We start from the raw sequence: 16,731 nt of genomic DNA on the forward strand, positions 1-16,731 counted from the left end.
GAGCCAAAGAAAAAAATCAAGACAAAACCAGGATATTTTTGGAAGAGTTTACAATTATGAGTACTTTTAGAAAGTGTAAGGAACAAATTAATAAAACTACTTAAGAATAATAAAAGTGACTTTGATCGCAAATCAATAAAAAATTAATACTCTAATACAGTTCCAGTATACGAATACTTCAATAAAGATCCAGTTTTAACAGTTTCCAGTATAATTTTATTAATGGAACATTTAACAACTCATAATAGCATGAGATAAATATATAGAAAATTTTTATAATACTGTTGCATTAAAAAAAACAGAATCAATTTGTTATTTTAATTAAATAAAACTATGGAACATTAACTAAGCATTACTCAAAAAATTTTAAAGTAGTTTATATGTCAATAGTTAATGTAGTTAGTAAGTTTTACTCAAAACCATAACACACTGAATAAGATGAACATTTTTGTGTGAAACTAATTCAGTGGCTGATCCCTCAATTTAAAATATTAATCTTGATTTGGTGGGATCCTTTTTATTTGAGGTGAAAGAGGGGAAACAATAATTGTGAGCAACTAAATTCCCCCCAACAAAATTTCCTGAAAGTAATAAATAAGCATTTGGCCCATGAATTCATTAGAATAAAAATTTGATAATGTAAAATTGTTATTTGAATTCTTCTTCTTTCATAAAATGACAGAATTCCCAAAAGTGAGAAACAATAAATATAATAGAGTAAAGCTACATGCTTGAACCATGTATATAATTAGTGGATTGGGTGGACATTAAGCTTGAACAATCAAAATTTGTTATTTGACTAGCATTATAAATTAAACTATAAAGATGTTGGATCAAAAATCCAAATGTTTTGATTCTTCATATTGATTCTAACTACATAAAAAAAAATCTCCAATTCTAATCAATTTCCATATTTCTTTTTGGTAAACATCAGCATAAAATTAATATGAGTCAAAAAGTGTTGTTTTCCTTTCAATTATTTTTCTAAATTAAAGGTATTTACCTGTAATGTTAATTCTAATTTAAAGGCATTTTCCACTCTGCTATTATTACATTTTTGATTTTGATTATTTTTTAAATTAAAGAGTTTAAACCTAAAAGACTAAAACTTATCTAAAAGTAACTTAACTTATCAATAGTTTTACAATTATTATTTTTAGAGCAAATTACGTTAATATACCATTATGAATTATGGTTAAAGCGATTCCTTAAATGATTACAAACTTGACAATCAGCATCAAGCACAATGAGATGCATGCACTAATTGCATTTAATATATCAGCCTAGTTGATAAGGGAAGATATTTAATTACAGTTGTCAACTCACTAAATTTGTTAGGACAATACACTTTTCCTTTTAAAAGTTATTTTTAAAAAAAATTATTGCAAAGCAAAATTATTTATTTACACTTAATACTGCCATATAATTAAAAAAAAACAACCTAAGAGCTTCACAAGAGATTTTGACAAAAGTGGCTGGACAACTATTTTCTTCCTACTGATAATGCTATGAATACTAAAATAGAATTTATAAAAATTTGTATTTAAAAACCAAATTTTTTTTTGAACACAAAATTATTTGCAATAAGAAGCTTATCATACAAAAATCCCTAACACATAAAAATTTCAGTTTTGAATTTTTTGTCGTCTACATTCATTTTTCTATTGCACAGCAGAATAGATCTTAATAGAATCATAATGGAAATATTTGAATGTGGGAAGTGGGGGCACAGGTGTAAGCAAACATAATTCCTTTTAGTACCTATAAGTGAAAAGTTTGAACTTTCGTAGGAAAAACTCTTTCATGCTACGAAATAATCAGGGTTGGTGAGCAATAGTGAACAGGGGGCATTCATCATCATCATATTTGGCTAGACAGCCCAGGGTGGGCCAGTGCCTTCCTTTGAATTCGAATCCACTTCTCTCTACTTTTGACACTTGTTCGCCAGTTTTTCTCCTTTAGAGTAAGGAAATCAGTCTCAACTAAATCCAGCCATCTCAGTCTGGGTCTACCTCTTTTCCTGTTCGTTAGGGGTTTATGTAACAGGATTTTTTTAAAATTTGAGTAATCATTCCTTCTGAAAATGTGAGCTGCCCAGTTCATTCGATGTATTTTAATGAATTTCACAATATCTGGCTCTCTGTAGATTTTATACAGTTCAGTATTATATCGTCTTCTCCAGGAATTATTTATTTTTATCCCACCAAGGAGCATCCAACAGGAGGCATTACCCCCCAGTATTATAAACCAGCAATTGTAATCGTTGAAAATGAGATGCTCTACACAGAGAGAGAAGATTCTAGAATATCAGGAGAAAAAGCTAAAACTCGGGACAAAATATTTTTTCTCAAGAAAATCAAGAATATCAAGACAACTGTGAACCCAGCATGAAACCAATCACATAAAAATTTATATTATTACGAATGAAATTTTGAATAAGCAATATTATATTTCACACAAGGACAACTGTTTTGAATGTTAGTATTAAACACATTAACCAAAGCTTTAAAAAAAATTAGTTACTTTATAACAACTTGTAATAAAATTTATTGATTGTGTATCATATTAATATATTGTGCATCTTATTTTTTTTTAATTGCAAATATCGATGCTTTTAGACCAATAAAACTACATCATATTTTTATGTAAAACACATTGACACTTGCAAGTAAAAATAATACTTCATAAATAAGTATTCACATTTGCAATAGCATATTTTTAAACAATTATATGTATTAAAACAACATAAAAAAAACTAGAAGGTACCTGAATTGGTTGGGCCATGATACCTTGAGGTGTCTGAACCATTTGATATAAACTACCACCAGATACAATCTGGTTTTGGATATTGTTGTTATTCACAGGCATTGGATTAGGAGATTGAATCACATAATTATTGATTGTTCCGTTACTTCCAGGAACCTTAAGAAATAAAATTTTAAAAAAATCAGTGTTAGTTTCAAAGTTTGTTGTATTTATTGCTTGAATCTTTAGTTAATAAATTTATTTTAGAATTAAAAGCTATTTAGCTTAATAAAAGAAAAAATTGCGATTGCTCTTTAAGCAGAAACGGAATTTAACTACCTACATCTTAACCTAAGACACTGAAAATGTTTGTAACCAATATTTGAATAGACTACTTTTCATTTTAATAAATTAGATCTTAATGTAATTAAATAACTAAGTTATGTATAATGTAATTAAATAACAGTTGAGAGGAAATTGCTAATTTATGTAAGAAAATTTACTTATTTATGTAAATATTAAGTAATGTAATTACTCAAATAAGAGTTCGAACAATTTTTTTTAAGAAAAAGTTGCATCTTACATTCAAATTTAGATATGTTTATTATAAATTTCAATTTTTTACCCAATATTAGTAACAATAACTCAAAAAATGACTCAATTTTTCCTCGATATGAATTTTTTCTCATGTGCGGTTTTCTCTGGATTAACTGGGACCAAATACCACTTCACCCTCAAAAAAAGCAAAATAACTTTTTTAAAAAAAGCACACTGAAAAAAATTCTTTTTATTGTATTGCAATTTATACTATCTAAATACCAACAGTAAAACTTTAGTTTTTTTTTCGTACTAATAAAATTTTAATGTCATAAATATTTATCAAAATCTTGAGCTCATTTAAAACGAGGCATTTTAAACTATCCTGGTTAATCAAGAGTCTACTATATTTTGAATATGAACTTCTGTTACAACAGAAACTGACAACGTAATTAGAAATTAACATATTCAATTTTTTAATTTTAAAAAAAAATTTATATCTTACTGGAAGAGGTTGTGAGCTGCTTCCTCCACTAGAAGGAGTACTGGAACCTGAACTTGGAATATTATTTCCTAATCCAGGATAATCTGGCCTTAGTAAATTCTCACTCTGCATCTTGTTTTTTAAACAAGCTATATATCGATTGCAAAAGTCTTTACAAAGCTCTTGGACCTTCTCCAGCTCTAATAAGTGTATCCTTAATACTTGGATAGCCTTCACCATCTAAAAATAAACATTTACTTTAAGCAACATTTCTGTTTAACAAAAATATAGCATGGTATTATCAGCATGAATAGCAAATACACTCTGAAAACTGTACGAATACAATTAAAGGTACAAACATATTGTATTATTTATTTACTTCACATAACAGTTACATTACTTATGTACCTCATAAAAAGGAAGACACTTCAGAGATCAAAGGTACAAAAACGTTTTTATCCGTTGAAAGATAGATAAATCATTTGCTGAGCTTTTGGAGTTATAAAACAGTGAGGCCCTTTCTTTCAGCTGTGCATGATGCAAAAGAATGCAAACGACGAGAATTTACATAGTTTTTGCATGCTTCAATTCTGTCATTCCCTTACATTTTCAGTACTTTTCATCGCAAGATGAATTAAGTCTTAAGACACTGAAGATATCTTGCTACTGCTTGCAGTTAATATGGATTATGTGCAAAATAATTAAAGGGAAGTTGGCGGTGAGAAATCAACCAATGTGGTTTACGTCAATAATGAACTTCATAGAAGATATTAAAGTTATTTGTATCATCATAATTATAAAGATCTTTTGTTGTATAAAACGTTTTTTGAGAATATGATGGTATCTTATAACTGTTGTAAATTAACGCTTATTTATAATTGTTATGTTTTGTCCATCTCTAGATAATGCACTGTGATTATGAAAATGGTGCAAAATCTGCACACTTGTGAAGCACAAAGTTTATGCACTCCTAATGCCAACTTGTAAAGTAGGAATTTATGTATCTGTAATGCCAACTTGTGAATCATAAAGTTTAAATTTCCCTGATACCAGGTTGTCGAAAGGCAAAGTTTAAATATCCTTAATGATAACTTGTGAAGCGTAAAGCTTACCTATCCCTAATGCGAACTTGTGAAGAACAAAGTTTATGTATCCCAACTGTTTGTGTGTGTGTTATGTAAGGATACATAAAATTTATCTTCACAACTTATTGTCCGGAAGACATAACCTTTGTCCTTCAAAAGTTGACAGTTGGTATATCAATACATATTGATGTAAATGGGTCAGAAACATGAATACACAGTATCACTTAATACATGTATCATTAAAAGGTACAGATAGAAAATAAAAGTTATATATCTATTATTCCTTTGAAATATGTGTTTCAATAAGCGGCACACAAGTGTGAAATGAGAGTTATGTTGTACTTTTAAATTTTAAAGGTACAGGAATACATGAACTTAGTGCTTCACGAGTCGGCATCAGGGATAGATAACCTTTGTTCCTCAAAAGTTGACACTAGGGATACATAAACTTTATGCTTTACAAGTTGGTATATCAGTACATATTAATATAAATAGGTCAGAAACATGAATACATAGTATCACTTAATACATGTATCATTAAAAGGTACACAGATAAAAAATAGGTGTTACATATATACTATTCCTTAGAAAAATGTGCTGTTGTACTTTTAAATTTTAAAGGTACAGTGTATCTTTTTAATGTTTCATTTTTTACCTATGAAATCAAAAGTATTGTTTTCAGAGCGTATTATCTCAAAATGAGGTTTTCTTACTATATTGCAAGTAAAATTAAATTAAATAAATTTCCAATTATCCATAAGCAAGTTATCCATGCCTAATGTTTGGTTACAATACCTTCCAAAAATTAAAGAATTTATGCAGTAACTAAGCAGAAATTTTTTTTAGAGCGATAGCAAAGGTTATGAATTAACATTTTATTCTTGAAACATTAAAAAGAATTTTGAGTGATTTTGACCATCACTACAAAATAAATAATTTAAACATTTAACAAAAAAGGCTAAAAATTCAGATAGTAAAATCATAATAAGCTCGTAAAAAATTTTAAATGGTAGAAAGTATGGGTTATTTAAAAAATGGGTAAAAATAAAATATAAAAATAAGTAGAACACAATAATATATAGATACATACATTCATTCCATTTGAAATTAATTAAAATTAAAAAAAACTTGATACCATACCACAAATTTTTATGAAAAAAGTACGTAAGAAAAAAGAAGGAAAATAATTGCTTCAAAATTTTTGGGTCAGACCTACAAAACCACATAGTAATTTGAATAAATTTAACAGACTTGTATAACTGAAAGTAGTAGATTAATGTTCTTAACCTCTATAATCTTATTTATTTATAATTTTTTTATTTTATTTTCCTTTTGGTATCATTGAAAAGATAAGGATAAAAACTAAGTAAATAAAGTTATTGAAACACTAAAAATATACACAAAAAAAAAACTTTAAGAACCCGTAAGTCAATTTCTAGGGAAAAACTAGCAAATTTCAAGAATTATTCCTTGTAAGTAACAAACATAAAAACCATTAAAGATAAGCATTATAAAGCACAAAATGGAAGCTAAGTTTATTAAAGTATATTATTAGTATATTATTTTTCCTAGTTAAAATTTTACATAATTCAAACTTTCTTCAAGTTAAAACTAGGTTAAATTAAAAAGCTTGTACTGGGGGTCGGGTAAATACCCAATGGGTAGTGCTGCAGTTTTGTCGCGGAGCGAATTTCCGTGATAATGTCCTCTTTTTCTCTAAAATCCGCAGATTTCTCAATATGTTTTGATTTGAGCAAAAATTGCTTAATTTTTCTTTGCATTTTTAATATATTATTTTCATTTAACAGAAATTTTCACTTTTTTTAGGGTAATAGGCAGATAGGATTACCTTCCTGAAGTCAGTAAGAGTACAAAAGAAATTGGAATCACAAAAGAAGGAAATTGGTATAAATCAAATCTTTGACAGAAAAATTGTTACACAGGCTATTGCACTCAGTAATGAAATTTCTACTGCCTTTCTAGATATCCAAACAATTTTTCCTGGGCGGCTTCTTGTGATTTCTTAAATAGGGATCAGTTTCTTAGATGATAGGGAGATAAGGCTTTTGTAACTAGTAGTTTGAATGCAGAATGTTTTGAGTTTTCACAGCAATTACTTCTTACAAAGCAATGGTCAAGGAATTGCGTGTTGATGAAGGAAAAATTGATCAATCAAAGACTGAACACTATCCAAAGGCAATTCAATGTTTGTCGGTGCCTACAAACAGTGTGGATGCAGAAAGATCGAGTAGAAAGTATAAAAATGTATTAAGTGATGAAAGATGAAGCATAAATGAGAATAATCTGACAATGTACAATACTTTGTACCAAAATTCTGTTCATTTAAATAAAAATATCAATATTGCTTGAAATTAAAAGAAATACTTTTGTTGTGCATTTTTTAAGCTTTTTTTATTATTTGCGCAATTTCTGTCTTTTGCATAATTTATATAATAAATTTTTTTATGTTTAGAATCTGCGTAATTTTCAAAATTTCCAGCGAATTTTGGGTCTTTTTACCAGCAACAAACTTGCAGCCCTACCAATGGGTAGGGGTATTTATAATTCTTTTTCATTTCTAAAGCATGTAACAATTATTTTTCTTGAAATAATATAACATTTTTAGTTTCCAATAATAAATTCTAAAACTTATATATCAATTCCAAAAAAACATTTAAAAACTATAAATACCCAGTGGAGCTACATGGTTGCATTAAAAAAAGTAATGAAAAAAGGTTTGCAATTGAGCTTTCAAAAAAATTCATAAATAACCAGGTATTTAAAAATGTTTAACCCAAACTTATAAGAATTTTACATCTATAGTACTGCTTATAACTATTTGTATGCACAAGTACAAAATTAAAAACAACTACCATCATACATCAAAATTAATAAGAAAAAGAATATGGAATTTGAAAACACAAAATGAAAACAATATGTAAAATCGTTTCTTACTAAGCTATCAACATCAGGATCATCACTGAAAAAAGGCTTCCTGTCACGTTCTTGATGTTGTACAAAGGCTTGTATGTCCATATTAAAACTTTCTGATGAGGATACTTCAGCACTTTGCGTAGCCAATTCACACTTTTCAAACAGAAGAGCCAACAAAGGGAATAAAGGATGTCTAAATAAAATCAAGCAAAAGATTAGGATATTAAAAAAAAACACAATTCATAATGAAAAAAAAAAACTTGACATAATGAGTTTAGTTCTGCAGCACAATCTTCATAACTTCAATTTTATCTGTAACTTTAACACTGTCAGACAAAGACTATTATTGCAAAAATTATTGAAATTTAAAAAATGGAATAAGTTCTTATACAGCCTTTAAGTAATCAAGAGTTTTCAGAAATTTAAGATTTTTTTTAATAATAATTTTTCTTAACTTTTAAAAGTTTTTATATTTCAAAAGTTTGGTTAATTAAAGAACATTATCTGGAATTCTTGAAAGTCATCACTTTTCATTTGCTTATATATCTGTAGATTTTCAGACAAATTTTGTTAGATGTTCTGATTATCTACTGTGTTGGAGGATTTCTGCTTCCAGAGTTCTACCGTGAATTATATGGTACAATGCATACAGCCTGGAAACATTGAGCACATAAATATCTAGAATCCAACATATCCACTATCTATCTAGGTACAAAATTTACCTTTCCACACAATCCTCAGCAAAAATTCTAAAATGAAAATTGAAACAAAAACAAAACTCTTAATTCATCTTCGTAATTGAGAATTGAGTAAATTTTTATCCTTATTTAAATAATCTAAATGAAAATCATAACCTGCAAATATAATTATACTTTCACACTTTGTAGTTACATTTAGAAACAAAAGGAATTATGTATATTATTAAAATATACAGAAACATTGAATGCACAAGCTACAAAAACATAACCACACTATATATCAGTGATTCCCAAAAGGTGTCCCATGTAACCGTAGGGTTCTATTGAAAGGGTTAGAATATTTTTAACCAGCAATAATAATATTCAATCAATAATCCATAATTTATTCAATATTCTGCTAGTTTATATGAACTTTTTATGCTAAATGCAAATTTAAAAAATAGTGGTAAAATTTAAAATATATGTTGTTGTTGTTTATTCAGTAACAATATAATGCATAAATTGTGAAAAGATTATACATTTATAAAAATTTCATAAGTGTTTCTTATTAAGCTTTTCAATTCTAAGTAAATAACTAAATTCCAGAATAAAGAATTATGTTTTAATGATAACTATGTATTTTCATCGTTTATAATAGTTCTTTTTTAAAAACCATAATTCAGGATGTTTTATTCATTTTCAGCAAATGCATAAACCAAGAAATAAATCATATTAAATATTTAATTATTTTTAAATTATTTAATATGTAGAATGATACTTTTTTTTCTGCTCAGTATAATCCCAGTTGCTGCTAATGAACTTAGGGTTACCGTTTAGGGTTCCGTAGCCGAAAAAATTGGGTGACGCTGTTTGATATTATTAAATGTGTTTAAAGAAAATTACAACTTTTAAATGCAGAGGTTAGTGTTTATTCGGTATTGAAAAATAAAATCGATTGCAAAATTGAGGGAAACAGACATATGAAACATTTTCTGTGATATCCATGAGTGAAAGAGAAAAATAGAAAAAATATAAATTACCAACAATTTAAAACAAGAAGAAAAAAAGCTTAACCTATAAAATAAGGTTTTGTTCCTCTACTATAATAGAATTTTTTTTTTTTTTTTGTTTGTTCCCCGTAAAATTTGGTTGCATTTCTGTTGCATTCAGTCTTTCAACAATGTAGAAGATGCTTCAATAAATAGTACCAAAATAAAAATCACATCTCTGTTTAGATGATATTATTTTGCACTATTGGCGATCAAAATGGGCTACAGGTGGTGTAGAGCAGAACTCTCTACCTACGGCAACACTTCACATGCTTTCCCTATTAGCGTGTGGAAAGTCATAGAGGAAGGAAGTATGTTAGTTTAAAATCTGATCTAATGATTAAAATCTCTAAAATGATTAAAATCTTTAAAGTTGGAAAACTATATGGAACTGAAAACTACATTAAACATAGTTCTAAAGAAAAGTATCACGGAAATTTTAAAAAATATTTTTATCAAATAAAAAGGAAAAATATTAAGAAAAGGGAAAATATCGTAGTACATTCCTTTACAACTAAAAAGAGGAGGAGAGGGGAGGGACAAGGGCTAAAGGCATGAAACCGGTCTCTCCCCAGATGGCGTATTCGAGTGCTGCGATCGCCAATTAAGTTAAAACTACTTTATTACATTAAGATATTAAAAATCGACCATAAAAAGGAAATTTTCCCAAATTTAGATTTTCCAAACAAAATTCTTTGATCAAAATCAGATTTTTCGAAAAACAAGTATGATAATGATTAAAATAGAACAAAATATTGAGATTCATATATGGGGTTATCCAAATATTAAGTAAGAAACTAAAAGAATTGGGGTTTATAATTTTTATTTTTGCTGACAAATGGGAAGTATGAACTAACTGTTATAAAATTACAAGACTGTTATAAACTGTTATAAAATTACTCCAACTTTCAGGGGGAAAAAATTCTTGAAATTTTGCATAAATAATAATCTTTTTCAATATGAATTTACAGCATTGCATAATAATACATTATAAATTCATTTTACCAAATAATAACATTTGTTAAGGAAAAAACCACATTCAAAAATGATTCAAAAAGTGTTCTGATTTTTTTTTAGATTTGTAGATAAAATGGAATAAACAACAAAATTACAAAAAATAATGCTTACACAGTATTTGAACAACTATTATTTTAGAACTCTTAAGATAAAATAATGCATACTTATAAACAGCTCGTTTGTCAGCTTCAAATTGCGCTTGAGTTTGAGGATCATTTGGAGGTACATTCTGATTTTGAAGCACCATATTTTGACTGCCACTTGCAAGTGCAGCCTCTGATACATCCATACACTGGCCAATCATGGCTATTCCAGATTCACGAAAATCAGCAATGCTTGACGGAAGTCCAGTTGTAACTATTTTTCCATTCCCCGGAGAAGGTTCTTGCATACTTGGCAAAAACGAACTGAAAATAAATATTATTATTTGAATAAAGAAAAATAGGCAGAAAGATAATGAAAATATTTTAATGAAACTGATATCAAGTATAGTAAAAAGTCTAAACTGCACAGGAAAGAAATAAGAAGTTTTAAGGATATTAGAACACCCAAGTAATTAATTTTCATCATTTAATGCAAAATTGCTCACACTTGACAACCAGAGAAGTTCATTTCTTCGGTTTCTTGTCTATAGTTATCTTGCCTTAATTATTTAAAGAAAAAAAAGGTTTAAGCCTGTCAGCTTAAATATAGTAAGCAAATAAATTTTTAAGAATCAGCTTTTAATAAAGACAGTATGAATATTTTGACATGCAAATTTACACAAAATTTAATGTCAAAATCTGAAGTTTGAAAGAAATTGACAAAATACTAATCATGACATAAAAATTTTTTCAAAAATCTTTGTTCAGAATTTTTTACACCATTCAGTTTTTACCAATTTGAGTAAAAGTAAACTTTAAAAAGAAAATGAAAAACAAACATTACAGAATAAATTACTAATTCAAAATTACTTATCGTGTATCTTTATTGCTTTGCATAATTTATAAAAATTATACATAGAAAAAAAAAATTCTAAACGTTACGAAGCACTATTTCTCCTAATTTTATAAAACTAGTCCTTTACTTCCCACCCTTTTTAATGATATTTTGGTGTCAAATGATGCTATCAAGAGCAGAATTAAGAGGAGGGTTAGTGGGGCTATTACCCCAATCATCTAAATATTTTAAGAATCCGAAAAGTTTGAGTAGTTTAAGTAATTCTTATAGTTTTTCTTTTATATATATCTAATTTAAGTTCTGTCATGTTCAATTTAAATTGTCTGCAATGATGATGTATTATGTAAATTTTCCCAGTTTTTCATTTCTCTAATTATATGGATTATCATCTAATTCCAAATAACTACTTGTACTATATAATTACTATAATTCCTATATATTTTACCTAGATTATTTTAGATAATTACTAGTAGTGCAAATTCCATGGCTGATGCTCAGAGTTTGATGAATTATTATAGTCTGTTTATTGTTAGACGAATTTTTAAAATAATAAAACTTTAAGTAAACTGATTTGATCAATGACTATAAAATCAAAAACATGAAAGTTCTGCAGTTTAGCATTTGGAAGATGTTATGAAAAATGCAAACATTTTACATGATATTGTTAATTTATTCAATCAAAAATAATGTTGAACAACACATTTAAATTAAAATGATAATCATTTTTATTGCTCTGTTTTTTTTTACTCTGTATTATGTAAGCATCATATTTATATATTTTAGACAATAACAAAAACGCATAAAATAAGCCGATTCTATTCTAATTTTCATTCAAAATTTAAAAAAATATGATCATGTATGAAATCAAAAACTTTAGACTTATGATAAAATTTCCCCCCTCTGACTTATAAACTTCCTTAACTTAATCATATCATTGAACAAATGTACGGCTCGATGGAATTTTAAAACCTAATATTGTAGAACTCTCGTGCATGAAATTGAGGGAACCTAATCTAAAGCCTCAAAACTTAGAAGTTTGCAATGATAGTCCTACTGTCAATGTAAGTATCTTTCTTTTGACTGCAAGTTGTTAGTAATTAATTAGTTCATTAACTAACCAAACTAAAAAAATTTGACTCTCAAACTCAAAGGCTCATTTTAAATGAGTGACAGTGGGTTTTTCTTTTCTTTTTTGTTATACGACAGACCTATGCCTGATAACTGAAGAAATTTTAATGATATCCATATATAATGATTACATTCTTAGAAATTTGATGACGAAAAGCAGCAAAATCTACTAAGCAATGATTATGCATGTTGGCGGACACTGTATACAGAAGGGTCAGTCGAAAAAAAATAAGTATGATAGAGACTTCAAATTGAATATGTCAACACGAAACTGGAGATTGATATATATTTAGCAACACTAATGCCTAAAGCAGTTAGGCCCTATTACTCCAAACATTCATACTTTAAATGTGGAGCAGATATATATATATAAAAAAGGAGTGCTAACTGTACTGTAAGCTAAAGAATCAAACACTATCAAAAATCTTGGTAGATGGAGGTAGAAATCAACATGCAACTGCCTCACCCAGTGGAGTAGGTCGTTTTGTTTGAACAAAACTAGTTATAAATTACACAGTGAAAATTCCGAAAAAATTTATAAACTTCTGCTTTTTCTAAATAGTTGTGGGAGCAAAAAAATTATAATATGGATTAGAACTTGATTTATTTCAATTATTCAAACAATGAAACTCAAAAACTAAAAAGTGTTTTAGTTTTTGTGTTTCAAACATGTTTATAACGTAAGTTTTTGACAAAGTGAAAAAATTTATAAAAATGCTAAATTTTTTTTGGCTTAATTATAGAGATATTAGAGATTTAGTTTAATTATAGAGATATTTAGTTTAACTATCAAGATATTACAGAGATATAATTATGGAGAAATTTTTTTAGCAGGAACAGACAGATTTTAACAAATTTTTTAATTTTTTTTGTTACAATTTCAATGCAATACTTTTCAGCAGCTAAAATATTATTTTCTGACTCGTTCTGATGCACAGATCTTACTTAACACTATAGATATAATTCAGTAATACAGTTGAAAGTCTTGTATCCAGAATTATCTGGTTCATAATATAAATTTTTTAAGATTTTGTTTAAGAAAACAGGCATCATAACATGCAATATTCTATTAAAAAAAATAACAAATTGATGATTAATTAAGTCAATTTTATACAACAACGTTTTCTATGGGTTAAAGAAAATAATTAAAAGTGAACAGACGATAATATGAACATTCTCTTTCATGAATAAAGACATGTTTTCCTCTTCTTTTTTTTCTTCTATTTGATGTATAAAAAACTAGGTAGAGAGCTAATCAAACTAAAATACCACTAAAAAAAATTATATTTAACTAAGAAAAATATAAAACAAGGAACAGAATTAAGTAGATTTTGTTAATAAAAACAATCTAGTGGGAAACAAAGCTTGTCTGCTATTGTTCTTATCAAACACTATTAATATTCAGTTTCCTTAAACCACTGGTGGTTAAGGAAATGGGCAAAATTGGGAGTACGTTTCTCCCTTATACACTATTCCCCTATCCTTTAACATGGAAAAACCAGTTTTACTATGCAGAGAAGACTGCAGGTTAAAATGCGATCTTTTACGTGCGACTGCAGGTTAAATGCAACTTTTTACGCCAGATTTATTAATTTAGTTTCCGGAAAACTAAATTCTTATAAAATACGTATTTTTTTTCTATCATATTGTGTACCATTAGCCACTTACACATCAAGGCTATTTATTCGTATAGGTGGGTACGTGGATTTCATGACGCCAACGAAAGTGGCTTTTCCACATCAAGTAAATTACACTGAGTAAAATTAAAATCGCTTGTGATAAATTATGTAGCTTCTATAACATTTTGAAGTAAATAGAGTTAACCCCTAAGAATGACCAACCTCCATTAAGTACTGTTTGGAGCAGAGAGTGGTTGCTCCCAAGAAGTTTAATATATGGGGGGGGGAGAACTTTGCTTAAAGGTTCCGAAAAGTTGAACTAAGTATTAAATCATCCAACAGTAATAAAATATAATTTATTAATATTCGGAAACAAGAAAAAGCGAAAAGATGAAGCTTCGATTCTTTTACGTTTTGTTTAATTTCAAAAAAAAAACATTTCATAGATAAGGAACACTCCCATTTTCATTACTACAAAAAAGGAGACTAAAAGAATTAGATTAGAATATATTTTAAGATTTTATTTATTTATTTAATTAATAAAATCTTAAAATATCTTTATCATCCTTACAGTCAAACAATGGTTTTTTATGTTAATTATAATTCAGAAACATAGTCAATAATTACTCTTAATAGTCAAAAATTGATATTGCTTAGAAAAATTAGGGGAATAAAAATTAAATAAAACCAACAAATTAAAATAATAAATTTTTCAATATTTTATCCCTTCAAAAAAAAAAAAATTAAAAAAAGGCAAATATATAATGAAAGAAAGTGAAACAATATATAGATATATATATTAATATTCAAATTTCTCCATAATACCTAAGAAATTAGATAGATAAAATAATTTTTAATAATTGATCATTAGAAAAATTTTCATAAGTGCTCCCTCTCAAATTGTTTACATTTAATAGAAGATACTTAGGATACAGCGATACATGCTTTATAAAATTCACAATTTAATATTAAATTGTAATATTACAACTTTGCTTTTAACAAACATTTAAATAAAATTGGCCGTGAAAGTCAATTTATCCTATTGTAAACTTAGCTTACCTTTCATATTTCAAAAAGTTCCCGTATCTCAATTTCACACCATAAAACTAAAAAATGACAGTTTTCGAAGTTTCAACATAGAAATATTTAATTTTTGAGATAGATTGCAATTTTTAATACGTGTTTAATTAAAATCTCATTTTTTTGCTATGTTTACCACAACAAAAACAATAAAACTAACAAAGACATCAATTGTTTTGGAGTTTATTCTATATTCCTCTTTGTACTCCAAAGAAAGACAGCTACAAATATCTGTTATTATCGATTATTACCGGTGACTAATTTTTCAGGCTTGGTAAAAAAGTCTCGGAATCTATAAAACATCTTTTCAAATAAACATTACATTAAAATAAATAACTAATACTTTTCGTCAATAACAAGATACACAGAGAACGGATAGTTTTAGCAACTTGAGTGGCAGCTTACCTAAGTGTCAGTCTTCGTCAAAAATGGCGGCGTCAATTATCGCTGACTATGGCCCACCCTAGAATTGACGCGTCTGACGTCATCCGAGCTCCGTCGGGGATTTTTCATGTTTATCAATTCATATTTAAAAATGATTTTAAAAACTTAAAAACAAAGCGTGTTTTTTATGCATAATGCTGTAAACGATTGATCTCGATTAAATTTAGTTAAAATATGTAGCTGCTGCAAATAAAAGAATCGAAAACAAAGGCTTTGGTTCACTGGGAACTGAGATACTGAATCACCCCATACGGAGCTCCTACACATCCTTGGGTCGTCCTCCAGCGGCACTCAGCTTTGCTGACACCGAGCAGCGTGAATAGAGTGGTCGCTTGTATGCGACAGATGCCCCTCCCAGTCGCACACTTCGTTAATTGCGCGGGATACAAATCCCCTGTGGGTAAGATTTCGCTTTGCGGCCGGCTCGCCGAAGCCAATTTTACGCAAAAATTCGGACTTCGAGTTAGTTGGCGAAAGCGGTGGGCGTCTCTAATTTAACGCCAAAGTAGTGGTGGGATGGCATGAAAATCCGCGATGACAAGAATAAATCTACTGCTACGTCCAACGGGTGTACAAAGGGAGGGCTTTCTCCGCAAGTAGAGAAAGAAGGAACTTCTCTTGTGCATTCGGACGCCGTCTATCAAAGAAGAAAAATGTTCTTGGATAAGAATAAAAACAAAACTCCAACCTCAGTTTTCATTTTTCTCTCACGCACTACAGTGAAAGCAACTTTCATCACTAGTAACTTTCGTTTCTGTTGGCGACGCGTCTGCAAACGGTAAATGAGAGAAAAATCGAATTTTTCGAGTGTTGAAGGAAATTCGCTCCGTTGATATGATTTTTTTTTCTTCTGCATAGCTAAAAAATATTTTTATTTTTTAATATCATTTTTTTAGTTTGTTCGTATAGTTTACATAAAATATGAAAAATCGAATTTTTAAATATTGAGAGAAATTTGTATAATTGATTCAATGTTTTTCTTTTCGTCTGCAT

The 16,731-nt window shown here is 28.2% G+C and overlaps 1 protein-coding gene across 3 annotated transcripts in view; it reads right to left on the reverse strand.

Moving 5' to 3' along the window:
- The window catches only part of LOC107454584 (homeobox protein PKNOX1), a 31,967-nt gene extending 15,508 nt beyond the window's left edge, over positions 1-16,459 (reverse strand). The window contains exons 1-5 of one of the 3 annotated variants that reach the window (XM_016071824.4): positions 15,274-16,459; positions 10,693-10,935; positions 7,807-7,978; positions 3,788-4,006; positions 2,767-2,922 (exon numbers count right to left, since the gene is read on the reverse strand). In XM_016071824.4, the coding sequence (XP_015927310.1) occupies positions 2,767-2,922; positions 3,788-4,006; positions 7,807-7,978; positions 10,693-10,919 (774 nt within the window). In that variant the 5' untranslated portion in view covers positions 10,920-10,935; positions 15,274-16,459. The remainder of the gene's footprint in view (positions 1-2,766; positions 2,923-3,787; positions 4,007-7,806; positions 7,979-10,692; positions 10,936-15,273) is intronic. The other 2 variants (XM_016071825.5, XM_043040135.3) reach the window with 2 other exon arrangements.
- Positions 16,460-16,731: the final 272 nt, after the last annotated feature.

This window comes from Parasteatoda tepidariorum, chromosome 8, assembly GCF_982258835.1.
Source record: "Parasteatoda tepidariorum strain Cologne lab strain chromosome 8, Ptep-v5.0, whole genome shotgun sequence".
NCBI lineage: Eukaryota > Metazoa > Arthropoda > Arachnida > Araneae > Theridiidae > Parasteatoda > Parasteatoda tepidariorum.